At 42.7% G+C, this 18700-nt stretch overlaps 1 protein-coding gene across 4 annotated transcripts in view; it reads right to left on the bottom strand.

Moving 5' to 3' along the window:
• zzef1 (zinc finger, ZZ-type with EF hand domain 1) overlaps positions 1 to 17865 on the bottom strand; it is a 35596-nt gene extending 17731 nt beyond the window's left edge. For 3 of the 4 annotated variants that reach the window (XM_037748177.1, XM_037748176.1, XM_037748178.1), the window contains exons 1-32: positions 17249 to 17865; positions 15111 to 15255; positions 14778 to 14972; positions 14201 to 14384; positions 13855 to 14054; positions 12691 to 12901; positions 12459 to 12575; positions 10983 to 11161; positions 10619 to 10717; positions 9315 to 9406; positions 9057 to 9202; positions 8560 to 8665; positions 8144 to 8362; positions 7467 to 7558; positions 7138 to 7358; positions 6526 to 6659; positions 6379 to 6449; positions 6176 to 6290; positions 5905 to 6070; positions 4799 to 4920; positions 4574 to 4696; positions 3719 to 3888; positions 3544 to 3625; positions 3248 to 3449; positions 2753 to 2886; positions 2401 to 2641; positions 2176 to 2255; positions 1967 to 2057; positions 1033 to 1519; positions 778 to 942; positions 440 to 559; positions 139 to 300 (exon numbers count right to left, since the gene is read on the bottom strand). In XM_037748177.1, the coding sequence (XP_037604105.1) occupies positions 139 to 300; positions 440 to 559; positions 778 to 942; positions 1033 to 1519; positions 1967 to 2057; positions 2176 to 2255; positions 2401 to 2641; positions 2753 to 2886; positions 3248 to 3449; positions 3544 to 3625; positions 3719 to 3888; positions 4574 to 4696; positions 4799 to 4920; positions 5905 to 6070; positions 6176 to 6290; positions 6379 to 6449; positions 6526 to 6659; positions 7138 to 7358; positions 7467 to 7558; positions 8144 to 8362; positions 8560 to 8665; positions 9057 to 9202; positions 9315 to 9406; positions 10619 to 10717; positions 10983 to 11161; positions 12459 to 12575; positions 12691 to 12901; positions 13855 to 14054; positions 14201 to 14384; positions 14778 to 14972; positions 15111 to 15255; positions 17249 to 17686 (5309 nt within the window). In that variant the 5' untranslated portion in view covers positions 17687 to 17865. The remainder of the gene's footprint in view (positions 1 to 138; positions 301 to 439; positions 560 to 777; positions 943 to 1032; positions 1520 to 1966; positions 2058 to 2175; positions 2256 to 2400; positions 2642 to 2752; positions 2887 to 3247; positions 3450 to 3543; positions 3626 to 3718; positions 3889 to 4573; positions 4697 to 4798; positions 4921 to 5904; positions 6071 to 6175; positions 6291 to 6378; positions 6450 to 6525; positions 6660 to 7137; positions 7359 to 7466; positions 7559 to 8143; positions 8363 to 8559; positions 8666 to 9056; positions 9203 to 9314; positions 9407 to 10618; positions 10718 to 10982; positions 11162 to 12458; positions 12576 to 12690; positions 12902 to 13854; positions 14055 to 14200; positions 14385 to 14777; positions 14973 to 15110; positions 15256 to 17248) is intronic. The other variant, XM_037748179.1, reaches the window with a different exon arrangement.
• Positions 17866 to 18700: the final 835 nt, after the last annotated feature.

Genomic DNA, 18700 nt, shown 5'->3' with positions numbered 1-18700 from the left:
GACATTTGAAATAGATGCAGTTTAGACTATTAAAAGTGTAATCTGTATCTTTTGCTAGCCTTAGTAGTTGTTATCAATAGGAAAAGCATTTGATTTCTACTGTGCGGCGCCTTGTTTTCTGATTGGGTCTGATATTACCTGATGGCGATGTCATGAACACTGATGTTCTCCTGGGACATGCTGAGCAGGAGGTCAGGAAGCTTGATATCCAGGAAGAGAGGAAGGTCATGTACCTCCCAGCTCATGTCTAGAAGGTGCAACAAGCAGGTCTGCACACACGACAGGGCTGGTAGCAGGGCTCTGGAGAGCAGGGATGAGGGTCTGGTTATGCCACTGCACGCACACTTGGAATTACAATAATCACTGCTGCATGCGCTTTTTCAGTTCAGTGAATCTAGTAATGTGTGAACATGGTGCGTTAACAAGGATAAGAGCTTACTTCTCGTTGAGGCTGCTGAAGCCTTGTACTGCCTCCACCAGCATGAGCACCAGCTGATGGTAGGAACGCCTCACCTCCTCTCCGAGCTTCTGCCCGCTGTCCGACAACTGAGAGAAGTAACTGAAAAAGACAAAGCAAAGAAAATCTTGAGTGAAATACTACTGCACAGTCTATTTCTACACATATTATATATATATTTTTCATATGTTCTGAACTGTCAAATTGATACAGGTCAATAAAGAAACAAATCTATACTGTTCTTTTATAATTTCCAATTTTGGGACAATGTTGTTCAAAATCAGAAATATTCACTGAACTGTGACAAAAACATTTTGTACCTGGTGAAGTCTTTCTGGCATGCCAGCAGCTCCTGTAGGAACAGGATGCAGGGGGCTTGGAAGAGGTGAGGCCTTCCCAGGGAATGTAAACACTGCTGAACCATCTCCAGGACCTTGCACACACTCAGAGCCTGGGCTTTGCTCAGGGCCAGGGTCTGCAGAATGCTACAGGAGGAAGATTTGGATGATTTTAACTCTGTACGGTACAAGTACACAAATGAAAAGATGCAAAATAGAAAAGTGGAGGTCAGTCACCTTGCTGTTGTGAGAGCCTGGTCCCTTATAAAATTCAGGATGTGTTTGAGTATTGGGTAGCGATCCTTGACAGAGGGGGTCATGCGAGGCTCTTCTATAGATCGACAGGACAGGAGGCGTAGGCGGGCCCGGCTGAACGGGGCTTTGCGGGAGAGGGCGGAGGGCGAGGCCGGCTCCCCTGTCTGGGAGGAGATGCTCTCTGTGGAGCCTCTGTGGCCTTGTCTGCCGTGTCCACAAGAAGATGAGTTTTGCGCTTGAGCACCGGGGGGCTGGCTCTGTTCTGCCCTGGCGTCCACGCCCTCCTCGCAGCCTGCAGTCTGAGGTCCCTGAGTGCAGCTGGCCTGGAAGTCCCCTTCCGAGATGGAGCTAGAGCGGAGGAATGGAGCGCGGCAGCCCTCTGCAGCTTTGGAAGAGTCGTTGTCCTGGTACGGTACTCCACAAGGGGTGAATCTGAAGAGCAGGAGGCTCTTCTCGATGCATGTCTCAGCTGGAGAGAAAAAAATAAGAGAAGTCAGCAAAATGAGTTCTATGGGTACCCACAAGTCTCCCCTTTACAGACATGCCCACTTTATGATAATCACATGCAGTTTGGGGCAAAAAACATGCAGTTTTCTGAATGCAGTATAAAGGTGTTATTTTCGCCTATTCCAAAAATTATGTGTTTGAATATTTCTGCATACTGGGGTCCCTAAACAGTCTTGGAATTACATAAATTAGGTATCACTGTAAAGCTGAGACTCTTGTGGATCCAATGAGCCCAACTGTATTCATGTGTGATGCTGTTAGTCCCCATAGTAGCCATTTCATTGTAGTGAGACCTTTTTTTTAAACTTGACCTGACTGTATAAAATGACCTCTGGTGACCTCTAGGATAATCACAGCGTCATGAAACTTCACAGCCACAAACTAAAGACCTAGAGCATTCAGTCCTCACCTAGCGTCTCCATGGAAACCTCATCGTGACCCCCTTCCTTCTCGTCAGGAACGTTCATTTTGCTAACTAGGTATCTCTGTTTCATCTCCAACTGACAGGAAATAAAAGACATAGGTCAGTTACATGATCATATATACATGATGTATATAATACAGATTTACATGATCATATATAAACTCAGCAGCAGGTAATCTGTCAGTAACACTCACCATCCACGTTCTGATGCTGTCTGCCAATGAATACACCTGCACAAACTCTTCATTTAAACAGGATTTGCAGTCCTGATTAACTACTCGTACAAAGACAAAACAGAAGGGAGAAATCAACTCAAGTTAACCACCCACACAGAGTTACCAGGATAAAACACAGCAAGAAACTGAAGAAATAGAACAGTTTGTTTTACTCTATGAAGACTGATTACAGCCAAACATTACCATAGGTCCTCAGGGCATGGTTGAGGGCCGGTGTATGGTACACCATGGCCGACCAGATGGCATTCACAGCCTGGTCTGTCTTTGACCCGGCAGCAATCTCGTTCCTCATTGGCTGTTTTCTGCAGGACTGCATGAGGGTCTTCATCAGCTTCGTCCTGCTGTCTGTCGGTTCCAGGGAAGGATTCCAACGGGCAAAGTCCTCCAGGAAGCTCATTAACTCATCAAGCGTCCATGCATTTGTCTGTCACACAGAAAAGCCACATAGTATTAGAGCACCACCTAGCTGCTGAGGTCAATAAGCAACGGAAGAATGGAACTTCTACGTAAGTGGATTAAGCAGATTTGACAGTACCTGGTCTGTGGGTGTTTTGATCTGAATCGTCTCCCTTGTTTCACACAACCCGTGTCGCAGAATGGGTTTCCATAAAGGAGAAGACTGAACGTGGGACATTTTCCCTGGTGGAAGCTCTTTAACAGTACGTATCTCTGGAACAGACAGACACAAATACTAGCATTTCAATCTATCATCCAACATTTTAGATCAGTGGTTCCCAACCCTTTTCCTTAAGGGACCCCTTTTCTATCATTGAATAAACTGGCAACCCCTGACTGACATATTTTATATTCCTTGACCCTTAACTTGTGATCTCACTTGTGGTGACATGTAAATATTACGGTGAGCGTTTGGAGTCGTTTTTGCGTTCAAATGTGGACGGAGATATTTTGTATTTTTGTTGGGTGTTTTTAAACAAAGGGGAAAATATCAATTTTTAAAAATATCTGTATATGCGTAGACAGGGCGTTCAATCACACACCTTTGTTTGATAAAGGGTTTTGTTTTTCTCACCGTGGGGGGATTTCAAGGCGAGGGTTCTGGAAGCAAGGCGACCCATCAGGCGAGCCACCAGCAGCTGCAGGTCTGACATCCAAGAAATAGTGATATCTGGCAGACCCAGGGCCGTCACAGTGAACTTGTAACCCCACTCGTTATTACTGCTATCAGAGTGGAAGAGGAACTGGAGTTGAGGGCCCGCGTCAAACGTCACCTTCTGAAGGAGCAAAGAGAAGCAGCAGACGTGTGTAAGACATTAAGCAACAACAGTTGTTTCATATGGCGACGGCTGAGTGGTTTCCATATGCTACCTTTGGCCACTTTTCACTTCCAACCTTCATGTCATAGCGGACCTTCCCACCTCTAGAATCTGTGAACTCTAGGTAGTCGTATCTGTGAAGATCAAGAGCAGAGAGGACGGGTTAAGAATGTCTCACTAGGGATTAAAAAAACACAAGTGAAAATGTCATGTTTCACATCAGTCACCTCTTCTCTGTCTCACAGCGTTCATCAAACTCCACCTCAAAGGAGGTAGCACCAGGGCAGGCAAAGATGCTGGTCTCGTGGCGGCTATTCTCATAGTTGTGAGGGGACTCCATGCTCCAGGTCCTCAGCACCACTGGTTGCTGGGGCTGGTGCCAGCTCTCCTGATCCGCCTAATGGAGACATGGGATGCAACTAATGTTACAGTCAAGGGTGGAATGTAACTAAGTACATTTACTCAACTGCTGTACTTAAAGGAACACTGTGTAGGATCTAGCGGTGAGGTTGCAGTTTTTAAACTTCAAGTGTGTAGGTATTACTACAAGGGGTGTCGCAATATTGATTGATTGATTGATGATAATTGTGATATTTAAGAAATGAAATATTGATATAATGTTAATAATACACATATGATAATATTGGGTAAATGCTCCAGCGCCTTTTAAATCACGCTTTTGTACAGTTATGGTAACAGATTCTCTCTCCACCTCTCTCCACTCGTATTTTGAGTGTAATTTATTTGCCAAAAAGGAGACAAAACACAGAATACACAAAGTTGAGGGATGAATTTGACTGGTAGCATTATTCATTTATTAGTTTATTTTATGTTCTATAAATGCGATGATATCATTATTGTGAATTCTTTTGGACACGATTATCGTTTCGTAAAAATCTGATATCGTGACAGCCCTAATGGTATTTCTACCCACACTGGTGACAGTAGTGTTAGTGTACTTCACAACGCTCCACACCTCAAATACTGGTCTGTATTTTCCCCTCTCCGTTCATACTCACACAGTGGGATGAGAGGCTGTATAAATTCTGCTACAATAAGGTCTAAGGACAGAGTGGACTGACCTTAGAAAAGATGTCTCCAGTATCACTGGACAGGCTTTTGAGCAGCTCGACCAGAGAGGAGAAGCTCTTCAGCAGCACGCTGTGAGGGATGTCCAAAGAGCACAGCTCCAGGAGTAAAATCATCTGCCAGGACCAGAACAAATATTACATTGAATCAGTACGGTCAACCTAAAAATGATGCAGGTAGGCGGTTCAAAATCATGAGATAAGAGTGTAAAGTATTACCAGTTGTCTGAAGACTGTGGCTAGGATGGAGCTGCCTAGTTTGTCAGTAATTTGAGCACCAGTGTACCTCCCCAGCAGCGAACCGAGGACACCTTTGATACTTCCGAGGAACTGATCCACGTCTGTTGAAATAAAGCATTTGTTGGATTTTAGTTCTGGTCCGGTTCCTGTTCATGCTGACTTTTTATAAACAAACCAGAGGAGTAAACATGAAGTTCTACAGACTGACAGGTAACTCGCTGATTGGACAGTTTTGGCGATTGTCATCCTGCATCATCAGGACCCACGTGGGGGAATCAAATTCTGGTGACTGACATAAGTTTATGCAGCACTTTAATGCTTCTGATGTGTATATATACATTCTTTGATTAATAACTGATTATAAGCATTATTAGTATTATTAGACTACAAATCGACCGTATGTTATGATGAATAATGGTAGAGACAGGACTGTATAAAAGCCCTTTTGCGCGCTCCCAGATGACCGGTGCTAATTAACACATAGTGCGAACATCGGGGAGCGCACGGTCACACTCACGAGGCGTATTACTGTGGGATCGCTGTCACACACTTTTTAATGTGGTTAATGAACTGAAAGAGTACACGGGGTCAGATACAAGCACAGCAGATTTAACAGCTTTCGACCTAATAATCAGGGAAAATACCCGCGCTGAAGTATGACATATGTGTTAATTTGCATAAATAGGTTATATACATACATAGCCTCATACACATCAATTATAAGATCGCTTCCTGAACAGATTTCACGATTATCAGATGGATTTATTAGTAGTTTAGCTTTTGAACTCATGCTAACAAACTGCACCAGAGTCCACTTGGAAGCGGACCGAGAACCATGTTTAGAGGCGGTCTCGGTTCGGTTGTTTGGTCCACACCAGTGTTCGATTGACAGCTTTCACACCATCCCAAACAAATGGACCAGAGTTTGTTTTAACCGAACCAAACAGGTTGTGAAAGCTTGCTCAGTGTATGTACTACCCCCTAACCTCTTAACTACATTCGACTGATCAGCACCAGGCTGTGTGCTCTAATAAACACATAATCTAACCCCGAAAACAGGAAGCTGTAATCTCGCAGTATCTCACATTTTAGAAGGATGTCTCTGGCCAGCTCCATGGCGATAGTGGTGGCGGCTCCTCCTTTGAGCTGTAGGTAGCACCAGGAGATCAGACTGCCCTGCAGAGCCCAGAACAAGGACAGCAACACCGTCCTGCTGGCTCCACTGTTCTCATCCACCATCATCACCTCACACTGAGAGGAGCATTAGAAAAGGTACACGGAGAAACACAGAGGGCTGTTGATAAATAACAAATAACATAATGAAACAGTAGAGACGTTGTGTGACGGAGGCCTCACCTCTCTTGTTGCCACCAGCAGCAACGTCTCCATAACTGACAGAATGGGGCTGATGTCAAAGTCCGCGGGAGCCCCTTTAGGTGGGAGCAGGAGAAGGCCACTTGGATCCTGGTCACTGCACAGAGACAACACACCTTTTACCGATCCACTATGATCTGGATGTGTATGAGAACATGATGTTTGTATATCTACAGTCTGCTTACCTGAAGTAATTACAAAGCGATTCAAACGTCACCTTCACTGACTCTGGCTGATCCTGTTCGGTGATATTTTTCTACAAAAAAGGCATATTATATTATCATTATCATTTTATTATCATCATTATTATTTTCATTTGTCTCTAAACTCACCATCATGTGGAAGAGTTTGTCCCGCCTGATGTGTTTATCGGGGAAGAAAACAGCTGCTCCATTAAGAATGGATTTAACTGCTTCCTTGTGCAGAGCTTTTTCCACTGATGTCTCACCCTCTGGACCGTCCACAACTGAAACACAAACAACACTAATATTATTGCTGCACAGATTTTCACAAATTCTTGAAAATAAATGACAAGTTACTACGGTCCGAGGACTGAAAAATTTAATCTTTTGAAGTTAATACAAGGAGTTTTTAACCTACATAAGCAAACAAGACCATCGGCAAGAAGATTGGTTATTTCTATATCGTTATTCTTAAAGGAGCAGTGTGTAGGATCTGGCGACATCTAGTGGTGAGGTTGCAGACTGTAACCAACTGAAGCCTCTCCTGTGTGCCAAGCGTGTAGGAGAACTACGGTGGCCGATGCAAAAACGCGAATGGCCCTCTCTCTCTCTCTCTCATGGAAACACTACCCCTTTTGTCCACAGGGGGGCGCCAAAATCATCACAAAATGAAAGCTCCTTGTAGTTGCTCTATCCCAATGTGACCATTCAACCAACTGCTTTTTACTACTACCAGTTGTATGACAGCTGACAGGTCCTTACTGTGGCAGAGGTGAGTGTAGAGTTCATTGACTGCCCTGACAGAGTCAGACAGAGGCTCTGCACTGCTGGACGTGGATGGACAAGCCGCTGCTGCGGCTCCCTCGTCGGGCCCTTTGCTCTCCTCTGGGCCCCGGGGCTCCAGTGGGTTGGGCAGCATGGGGAAACAGTTCTGCATCAGCTGGAGCAGCAGAACTCTGCTCTTCAACACCTCCTCTCCGTCACTGAGACAAAGACATACGCTCGATTACAGGTGAGACCTTAATATGTCTGCACGTGTCCCAATGAGAAGAAGAAGAGCACAAAACAGCAGTGACAGTACTACTACTCACATCTTCCCGAGTTTACTGTAGAAGGTCCAGAAGAGGTTCAGAGCGAGACCACTGAAGTCCAGAAGATACTTCTGCTTGAAGTGAGAGGCATCCTGCACAAATGTAGAGAGAGGGAGACGGTCTTCAACAATAACAAACATTACACGTCATGAATATTAAGCACCCGTTCACCCTCAACAGTTCAGCCATACAGTAAAGTAAGAGGTTGCAATGTCTCCTAATGGATATATGTGGGAAGACTGATGCACCATAAATAAAATACTATACATATAGAAGTCAATTTAGTAAATTAAATGTGGTATTTTGGTCTTATAAATACAAGACCAGAGTCAAATCTATCTCAGGCCAGTGGTATGTTAAAGAGGACCTATTATCTTATTATACTATTAGCAGCTCAAACTGAGCGTTTCAGACAAAGGGTGAAAAGAGGTGCTGCAGCACAACCGGTATGAGAAAAGTAAAGCATTTTTTGAACATTAAAGCATGTAAACATGTTATAATAGAAACCCAAATTACATATTATGTATTGGACCTGAAAATAAGCACAATATGTCCCTTTTAAATGGTAATATTTCTCATAAACCATATTGTTTCCGGTCGCAAAGAGGATGTTTCAGTCTCTCTCACTGGTGATATTGAAATGATGAGTGATAACTGTAGTAGTGTTTAGTAGTCACCATGTCTCGTGTAAGCTGCTGTATGAAGAATAGTGTCTTGTTAAGTAGACAAAGGCCGGTGACAGCATCACAGTCGAAGCTCTCCCCCTCTGGACTGAGGTCGTCCAGGTCTCCGAGCCTCTCTGGCCCGGGGCACAGGTAGCCACTGAAGCTGAGGGACTGCACTCCCAGGCGCTCAGCAGAGTCCTGCCTGGTGCAGAGGAATTTCACCATCAGGAACTGGGAAGACAAGGAAACAGAAGAAGGTGTGGTTAGTTGATTATGACAGCAATACTTAAGCATGTAGCTATTTTTATTGCATTTTGGAAGCCCGAAATACGTAACACAACACACTTAATAACTGGTTGAGGGGTTAAATAATGAGGTTCAAATGTGTAGAGGAAAGACAAAATGTGTCCTCGATGCAGTACATGTACCTTTGCAACGCGACACTGCTGCAGCTTGATCTCCACGTCGTTCCAGTCATCCTCGAGCTCGAACCAGCCAATCGGCTCGTCCTCCGACTGGGTTGGAATCTTCACACTGCAGGTCAGGTGACAGCATGGTGTGTCAGCCATTCAAATAAACCACTAAGACAGACCCCCACACTGCTGAGGGGTGTCATAACTCACACAAACTAACTACACTGTATTAGTATTATCTTATTAAGTTGAAAGTGCTACATCGTCCTGCATGCAGCGTACAAAATAAACACCGGTGTCCCCCAGACAAATGCTGGTAAAATATGGAAGTGGTAGGTAGATTTGCAATATGTTGTTCAGCATGTACTCTTCAACACGAGTACTCTTATTTGCTAATCATAGCTGTCTTCTCTTATTAAGGGCTCGTCAACTTGTAAATTGAAACACAAAAGCACACTAAACCGGAATATGTGGAATAATAAAATTCAGACAGCTATAAAAGGTGTCCTTACTTGTCTTGCACAAACTCTTTGTAGTCCTTGTAGTCCCACGAGTCATACTTTTTGAACCTCTTGAAATGTTTCTCTGCATCAAAAGGGTCTTCCTCCTTGTACGCAAACACCAAGCCGCATTTTGCTCCGATGGTTCCTTTTCGCACCTGATCACACAAACCAGAGAGGAAGTGTTATGTACAGCAAGCATTCCTCCATCACTGTTGCTTTTTTTTAAAAAACAACTCAATAAAATGGTGAAATCAAATGGAGCCTCACTTTGATCTTCATCTGAGTGACCTGGAAGTTACTCTGGTCCTCTGTTGACAGGATCACACTGGCTTTCTTCCTGCTGCTTTCTGTGAGAAAACCTTTGGAGCAACAAAAACATTCAGTTATACTCGAAGGCGTGTTCATACTTCAGGGCGACTTCGGTATTTTTCAATCTGGTCCCTATTTTCCCATGTGTTGTGTCTAAGGGACTAATAGGGACAATCATTTTTGACATTGATCCTGTATTGAGGGATAATGCTGTAACCGACAGCTGCAAAACAGGCAAGTGAGCAGCGTCAATGTAACATTTTGTTCACTAAAAAATGTTTGTTTTTGCCACTGAGAGGCTCAGATTGATATTATAGGTGTCTGACAACATGATGGAAACAACCCTACGTTTTCCTTCCCTTTCGCTTGATCCATTCTGTTTTTTATTGTGTCCAAGTCCCGCTCAATGTAGGGCTGTCGCAATAACAGCAATATTGAAATACCGCAATGTTGACAAGCCAACTGCAGGGGATGGCAAGCAACCACCAAAACCGCTATGTTCACTTTTTTTTCTTTTTTGAATTATATGCAATGGGAGCGCTGCATTTTTACACTTTGCTACAAACGCCAGCAGCGTGACAAGCGTCTATTCTGCACTGAGCAGTGAATGTTTGGTGGGTTTTTTTCTGGCCGCTGAGAGTTGAAAATGTTCAACTTTGGAGAAATGAATACACAGAGACTGGCGTATCATAGCAACCACACGTAATCAAAGCACTTTGAATTCAAAAACCTCATCTACATTGTAGAAATCATCTAAATATTAAGCCATTACATCAAATATCTTCAAGATAACACTAAGCTACGCTTTCTGTACTCCAACACAACAAACTCTGCCCAGCTGGCACTAGCGTTTCCACCATGGAGGTATTCCACTATTCTACCGTTGTCTACCGGCAACACGTCACCTCGCCAGATTTCAGAACGAGACTTCTCCTTGAGCGAGACTCTTTCCATAATGTTGTCAGACACTTATAATAACAATCAGAGCCTGTCATGGCAAAAACAAGCACTTTTAGTGCACATAAATGACGATGCCAGCTTGCCCCAATAGCACCATATTGCAGCCCGTGAGCAGCTGCTTTCTGCAGCGTTCTCCCTCAATACTGGACCAATTTAAGAAATGATTGTCCCTATTAGTCAGTTAGACATGAGAAAATCTAGGGTCCAGGTTGAAGAATACCAAAGTTACCCTTTAAGCTGTATATGAACTTAATGTCAGTTATTTTCTCATTGAATAAGGATGGTCTCAGTTCAGTCAGTACCGTCTCCAGTGGATGATTCTGTGAGCATGTTCTCTGGTCCTGATTTCTCCTCTTTACTCTTCACATCACAGGCCTGTAGGTGCAACTGGAGGGGCTTCCCTGTAATGAGACACAACACATTATGACGTTTGCATTTTCTATGACATCATAGTTAATAATTTAATCATTTTCCATACAGGTTATCATTTCATTCCTGTACTGGGAGGCAGTGATCACCGCACTGAACTGCAGCTTTGTAACACAATTAGCAATTTTCCACTGCGTAGTCCACTAATGCATCTCCTCCTCGTAGGCTCAGCACTTTCTCTCCCTGCTCTAAGGTTTCAAATGGCCTTGTGTGAGCGAGAGTAAAGGAGGGCGTTACCGTTGCGATTAAGTAGTCGCAGCCTAACGGAGGCCATGGACACGATGAGGGAGGAGGCCTTGTACTCGGTCTCTAAATGGTCGCTGATGCAGGACAAGGCTTGGAGCACTTTTGCAACGCTGCCTCTGGCCAGAGCGAAGGCCAGGAGGGTCAACTCGGCATCAGGACTCACACAGCAGCTACACAGGGGCAAAGAAACATACACAAGTTAGTTTTGGGGTCATATAAAATGATCCTTTGTGTCTCAATTTCAGAGATATTTTGGCCAAATAATTATATTTCCATGCATGGTCATAATCTCCTAATGTTCCCTCATATCTTAAAGGATAAGTAAAGGTAAAGGTTTTTTTTTCAAGTCATTCTTAAAACAATACTCACATGCCTATATGTATGTACATTGAAAGCATTATTGGATGATATAATTGCTCTTACTGTCTATGCTTGCCGCAAAGCATAATTTATCTACCTCAGACTGTTGAAGATAGATATTAGCTTTAGAATGAATTTTTGCATGAAACAAGGACCCTTGATTGTGTCCCATATCACTTCACATTGAAATTGCTTTTTTAAGAGGACCTATTATGCTTTTGTGCTTTTTCCCTTTTCTTTAGTGTGTTATATAGCTTTTTGTATATAAGTTACAAAGCCCACAGTCCATGCCAAAGGGAGTTCCTCTCCCCCACAGAAACACTGCTCCTGCTGCTGCCTGAAACGCCTTGCTTGAAGTCCCGCCTTTTCTTCTTTTACTTGGTGGTTTGGCACGCCCTCAAACAAAGCTAGTTAGAGCGTTTCGGACAGAGGGTGAAAGGTGCTGCAACACAGCCGGTATGAGAAAAGTAAAGCGCTTTTTGAACATTATAACATGTAAACATGACGCTTCCAGCTTGCCCTAATAGCACCATATTGCAGCCCATGAGCTGTCTACAGCGCTGTCGCTCAATATTGTACCAATTTCAGAAATTGTTGTCTCCATTAATCAGTTAGTGACAAACACATGGGAAAATAGGATCCAGGTTGAAAAATACCGAAGCCACCCTTTAACACTGGGCTAATACTGATTAATGGCAAATACTATTTCTCTGCTATTTACTCTTGAACAGTCTGGTCCAAGCAAACCATCAGCCAACTCTGGGGTCTCCTCTAAACACAGTATATCTATGAAATGAAGACACCATTTGATTGCAAAAACTCCAGTAAAGACCAATACTGGCCATAATGTATCTCTAACAATGTTGTCTACAGTCATCTTTCTAGTAACTAATTGATGACATCATTTCAGTCATGTTGTTGTTGCTGCTGCTGCTGTTGTTGATAGAGACCCTGACCACCACTGAGGGATTTACAGTACATCAAATGGAACGGAAACAGTGTGTCATCGCCCCACTGAATCAATACTTTGATTTTAGCCTGTTTTCATTGTGATGATGTCAGCCTTATGAGCTCAGTGTGGCAGTGATGGGTGAGTGTGCTGATTACTCTGCTATCCTGAGGAGAAATCCATCCACCTCCTCCAGGATGTTCAAAGAGAAGAACTTGGGGAACTCTGTGGACGATGGTGTTAGGGACAACGGTGGCATGTGCTGTAAGGCTTTTCTAGGAGAAAAACAACACAAAAAAAGTCCTCAGAACCAAAACGATGGACAAATCACTGCACTTATACACATTCCTAATTTTTTTTTTATGCAAAACCATGAGTGGTGCATCTTACTGTGTGCTGTGAAGGACAGTCTGAGCCAATGCGGGGTTGGTCTCCATGGATGCCGTGACCAAGGAGGTGAGGAGAGACAGGTACCAGATGGCTGAAGCGTCCGAGACAGACACCTCTTTACTCTTGGTAATCTGATATCCCAGCGTCTTCAAGCCATGAATCCGTGTGTCGCATCCGTCGCTCAGGCACCGCTTGATGTTGATTTGGATGTCTGGGGTTTTGGTGAAGAAGAGATAATGCAATTAGCAGACTGATGGAATACATCACGCAAAAATGCCATAATGGGTTCGTTACATCATCCTCTGAGAACGATATAAAGTAGACGCTGATTGAGGGAGACACAAATGAAACAAATCACTTGTACTGATAATTATGTGAATTTAAATCCATACAAAGCCAGCCAAAGAATTTCAATTTGCTCATTGTGATTTAGAAAATCATCCACAGTCACTAAGCACATTATCATTTACAAAAAAACGGAGCTATTGAGTTTTAGACTAGCTTCTGTGTGGCTAGACAACTTCTAATGAAGGTGGATGACACAGATGGTCCTTTGAGACCTGAGGCAGAAGATGGAAATCCTGAGTTTAACCCCTGTCAGCAACAAAAAAAAACAAAAAAACACACCAGTTCCTGGGTTTGAGGTTCGAGGCTCATGGAAGCTTGCATGAGGATTCAAAGTGAGGCACTCAACCACTACACTATCTATCAACCAGTGTTGTAGTCAAGACCACCTAAACCGAGGCCGAGATAAGACCAAGACCAAGGCAGGGCGAGACCGAGTCATGACCAAGACCAGACCGGTACATGCAAACCAGAGCAGAGGCATTCCTCAAACTGATCTGAAAGATCCACATTCCCATAAAAACACCCATAGAAAACAAATAAAGATTCTTCTTCATTCAACTCAACTAGGGCTGTCATAGTTAACACGATAATAATGCGTTAACACAAATCCGTCTCCAGACCGAGACCGATCTTGAGTACTACAACACGGCTCTGAACCCAGCTGTGCTCTTCTGTAGCCGTCACCAATGCTCCGTCTTCACAGAAGGAGTGAAAATGAGAAAAGACCGTTCCTCTACAAGCATCAGTGAAGAAACACACAAGCCCAAGATAAATAAACAGTCAACTAATCAGACAGACTGGCAGGTGGTGACTCACAGGGGTGTGTGATGTTGGCATTCTCCAAGAGGGCTACGTAGCCTGTGACATTGCTGGGGATGCGGATGTCTCTGATCTCCTGCAGGGAACGCCGGTTTTTCCCGACGGCAACGGATACCAGCTGAGGCATGTAGCTGTGGTCATTAGAAGCCACGGCGATGGCCAGACGTCTCAAAACCACGTCTGGTTTCATTTTCAATCTGGGAACAGAAAGGAGAAGAGTTTCCTCTTTAAAAGTGTATCATATGCATAGCAGGGACCAAAAACACCATAATTAAAGGATCAGGCACACATGTCAATCAGCTGCAAAACCTAGAGTCACACTTTACAGAGCAGATGCCCTTGCCTTATCCAGTGCGAGCGTGCACTGCCGTCCGACTGCCAGAAAGATGCAGTTTCCCCATTTGTCATCTTGTAAATGTCTGCAACATTGGACGAAGATTCTATTGTGCTGTAGCACTGCGTGACCACCTTGACTTTATCCACCTCCGGATCACGGTCCAGCTCTGCTCTGTACTGGATATCTAAATCTGAAAGACACAAACACAGATTAGGACGACTCTCTGAAAGCTGTGCAGCAGCAGGAGACGGACACACACGTCTTTAGTGTTACCGTATTCTTAAAACACGCAGGAGAACATTTAGTTAAAGGAGCAATATGGAGCACCGACAGCTAGCGTTGTGCAGTTCAAATTCAAAACATTGGAGCCGTGGCCCGTCCGCTCCTTCAGTGTGACTGATAGCAGTTGGCGTGTGTTAGCATGTATCAAATACTCGCTGACTTGGAGAAGCCAGCATATTTTCATTTTCATATCATGGTCATTTTATGATTTATTACAGTAAATATATTACATATGTGTCCTTTAACAGCCCTGATTCAGCACTAGCCAGCGACTTTATTCATCCGAAGCTCTGATGCTCACCTTTCTCCTTCTGCAAGAGGAATTCCAAGAAGTCCTGGACCACGCTGGACCTCATGGTGCAGATACTGTTGTAGCCCTCTAAAATAGGGAAGGGGATGGAACTGCTGGGAATACGATTCCTGTGTAAGAATTTAAGGATCTTAGAGGCGTGTGCCCCTAACCGGTCTTTTGTCTTGGAGAATATATCAACAAAACCTGTAGGAGAAAAAAAAAAATGACAAAGGGTGGAAAGATGTTTAGGGTTAACTCCTCTTCCGACCACTCACAACTCCTATTCAAATAAAGGCTGGAGGGCAGGATGAACAATCCCGGTAAACAAATCACATCTCATACCTGGGGTTAGGGAGCACGCCTGTAGCTGTCTTATCACATGACTCAGCTCTCCCTTTAGATTAGCTCCGTTGGAGTTCTTCAGAGCCATCAGCATGCTCTCCACATCCACCACCCCATCCCCCTCTGCATCGAACTGTCCAAAGGCCTGAGACGGGGACAAACACAGCACACATTGAGACACTTTATGAACAATCACTCCCATTCCTGCAACACCATGACCAACCTATATGGATAAAGCAGAAATGGGCCAACAATTGGTATCCTCCATTCATTCGGCTCCCACAATATGCTCTGCCTCTATTGCTTGTTATTAAGTTTTATATATTTTTATACCTGTTTAAAGAGGCATCCTTTGACAGGTAATGAATGCTCACAGAGGTGTGATTTATGAACCCCTATAGTATATAAACTGGATCCATGGCATTCCAGGTCTACCCACACAAAAGCCAAATGCAGACTAGAGTACACATTCATCGGTCAACCCATTCATCTGCAACCTTTGGTTAAACAACAAATGTCAGCCAACAGACAACAAAAGCATGCTACAAGAGACCACATGAGCATGACAAGCAAAAGGTGGCATCAGGGAGAGCTCATTTGCCTGACTCATTGCACACTATTAAGATAACTAAACAGATTACAGGATATCATGACCTCTCATGACCTCACTATGCTATCATATTTGTTTATCGCTCATATCATAAATGGGCATGACAACAGGTAATATACCTGGGACAGAAGAATAGATATGACATAACAGTTATAGCTTTCTGTGGCTCAATATACCTCTTCATATACCTTTTTTACATTTATCCTTTGATATTGCAATATATTTGTATTAATTGTTATTTATTTGTGTTTGTTTTATTGACACAACAAACATGAATTACTTCTTTATTGTTTTCTTCCATTTACATGCATGTTCTTTTTAAATATCTATATATTGTAATTTGCTTAATGAATTGTATATATGTTGTATCCCTGTCTCTCCCTCTGATACCTGATTGTTTGCACACCTGCACTATCTGTTTATATCATGTTCATAGTTTATTTTGTATATTGTATATTGGTAAAAATTAAATTGTTTTACTCTTATTTTATTCTAAAGTTTTTATCTATTCTTTTGTTATTATACTGTTTGACTTGCACCAACAAAAACAAAGCAAGTTCCTAGTGTATACCTCTTACACCTGGCAATAAACACGATTCTGATTCTGATATGTATATATATGTTTTTGTTTTTATTTTGTTCTTTTTGTAATTTTTTTTTATTATTTAATTGAGGCTTTGGCAATATTGTTCACCTGATATTATTATTATTTATTTGTTTGTTTGTTTTATTGACACAACAAACATGAATTACTTCTTTATTGTTTTCTTCCATTTACATAGAAGTTTCTTTTTAAACATCTATATATTGTAATTTGCTTAATGAATTGTATATATGTATATATATATGTTTTTGTTTTTATTTTGTTCTTTTTGTAATTTTTTTTTATTATTTAATTGAGGCTTTGGCAATATTGTTCACCTGACATTATTATTATTTATTTGTTTGTTTGTTTTATTGACACAACAAACATGAATTACTTCTTTATTGTTTTCTTCCATTTACATAGAAGTTTCTTTTTAAATATCTATATATTGTAATTTGCTTAATGAATTGTATATATGTATATATATATGTTTTTGTTTTTATTTTGTTCTTTTTGTAAATTTTTTTTTATTATTTAATTGAGGCTTTGGCAATATTGTTCACCTGACATTATTATTATTTATTTGTTTGTTTGTTTTATTGACACAACAAACATGAATTACTTCTTTATTGTTTTCTTCCATTTACATAGAAGTTTCTTTTTAAATATCTATATATTGTAATTTGCTTAATGAATTGTATATATGTATATATATATGTTTTTGTTTTTATTTTGTTCTTTTTGTAATTTTTTTTTATTATTTAATTGAGGCTTTGGCAATATTGTTCACCTGACAGTCATGCCAATAAAGCATATTGAATTGAATTGAAGGACACTGGTTAAACATTGTCTGATGCTGATTAACAGCCCAAACCCTCAACAAACCTGAACCTGAATAGTCATCAGAGTTATAGCTTTCTGTGTTTCTCTCTCTCTATATACCTCTTCACATTCATCTCTGGGTGCATCTCTGCTCTCCAACATCTCGCAGAACTGCTCCACATTGACGGACTCCTCTCCTCGGTTTAACCGGTCCTCCAGCCACCGCACCAGGACGCCCTCGTTCCCAGCGAGGACAGACTCCTGAATGGCGACACCTGAGTCACTAATGCGAGCAGCCGCTTCTCTCAGCTTCACTTGCTCCAGGAGCACACCGGGGTTCGGTGGTCCACCGGTGGGAACGGGTATGGTATTCGATCCTCTTCCGCTTCTCCCAGAGTTGGAGCCTCCTCCTCCAGCACCTCCACCGCCGCCGCCTCCTCCTACACCGACGGCGTTGGCCGCAGAGGCCGGACTGTCTTCCGCGAAGCCGGGGCTCTCCGTTTCCACGTCTTCCTCGTCGCCGCTGCCTCCACCGCAGCCGCTCTCCGCGTTACCCATGGTTTTGTGTTTCACCGTGGCTCCCCGGTAAATCTCTGCGGCCCTCTCGGGTGTCGGTTTAGAAACGGTAGAACCGGGTCTGATCACAGACCACCTCTCTAACCTACAGATAGAGCAGCTCTCCGCCTCTCCAACGTTCACTTACTACCGCATTGACGTACTGGACGTCAACGTGCCCAAAACGTAACGTTGCGTTCAGTTTGCGCATGCGCTGTGGTGGTATTCTAGTGATGGGAATTCCGGCTCTTTTTAGTGAGCCGAATCATTTGATACAGATACAGATACAGATACAGAGAGCTTTATTTATCCCCGAAGGGCAATTCAGTTTCTGCAGTCCACCGAGACATATACACACATTCATACTGCACAATCATCATTGACAGAGGGAACACAGTAGGTGGCATATGGGGAGGTGCAGAACAATAAAAGTACGAGATTAAAAATGAAAAATATTCGCAATAAAAACAATGAATACAAGAATAAAAACAAGACGAGATAAAAGAAAAAAGGAATAAATAAATAATTAGATTAGAATAAAGTGCCAAGAGTATTTGCACATTGCAAATTGCATTCCAAGAATGTACCTAATGCAAACCCAAACAACCGTTATGTGGTTAGTGCAAAATAACTGTACATTCAAAGTAAATAAAACATTTTTGTTGTCGTTCATTCATGATAGTTACTCTGCGTTCAGCAGTGTAAGAGCGGAAGGAATGAATGACTTGGAGTAGCGGTTTGTCTTTCTGTGAGGCGGCAGATAGCGCCGTCCTGAAGGCACTAATGTGAACTCACTGGACAGGATTTGGTTGTGATTAATAATGTTTTTGGCCTTCTGGAGGACACGTTTCTCCCAGAGAGAGTTTAAGTTGCTCTGCTGGGCTCCGATGATTTTGGACTTTCACAATGTTATTTAGGCAATTCCTGTCCTTCATAGACAAACCGTTAAACCAGCAAATAAATGAAAAGGTTAAAAGGCTCTCAATATATGACAAGTAGACAGTACGAATGAATCAA

The sequence above is a fragment of the Sebastes umbrosus genome, chromosome 17, assembly GCF_015220745.1.
Source record: "Sebastes umbrosus isolate fSebUmb1 chromosome 17, fSebUmb1.pri, whole genome shotgun sequence".
NCBI classification, from domain to species: domain Eukaryota; kingdom Metazoa; phylum Chordata; class Actinopteri; order Perciformes; family Sebastidae; genus Sebastes; species Sebastes umbrosus.
Note: the sequence above shows the minus strand (reverse complement) of the source record. Positions and strands in the feature narration are given on the sequence as shown.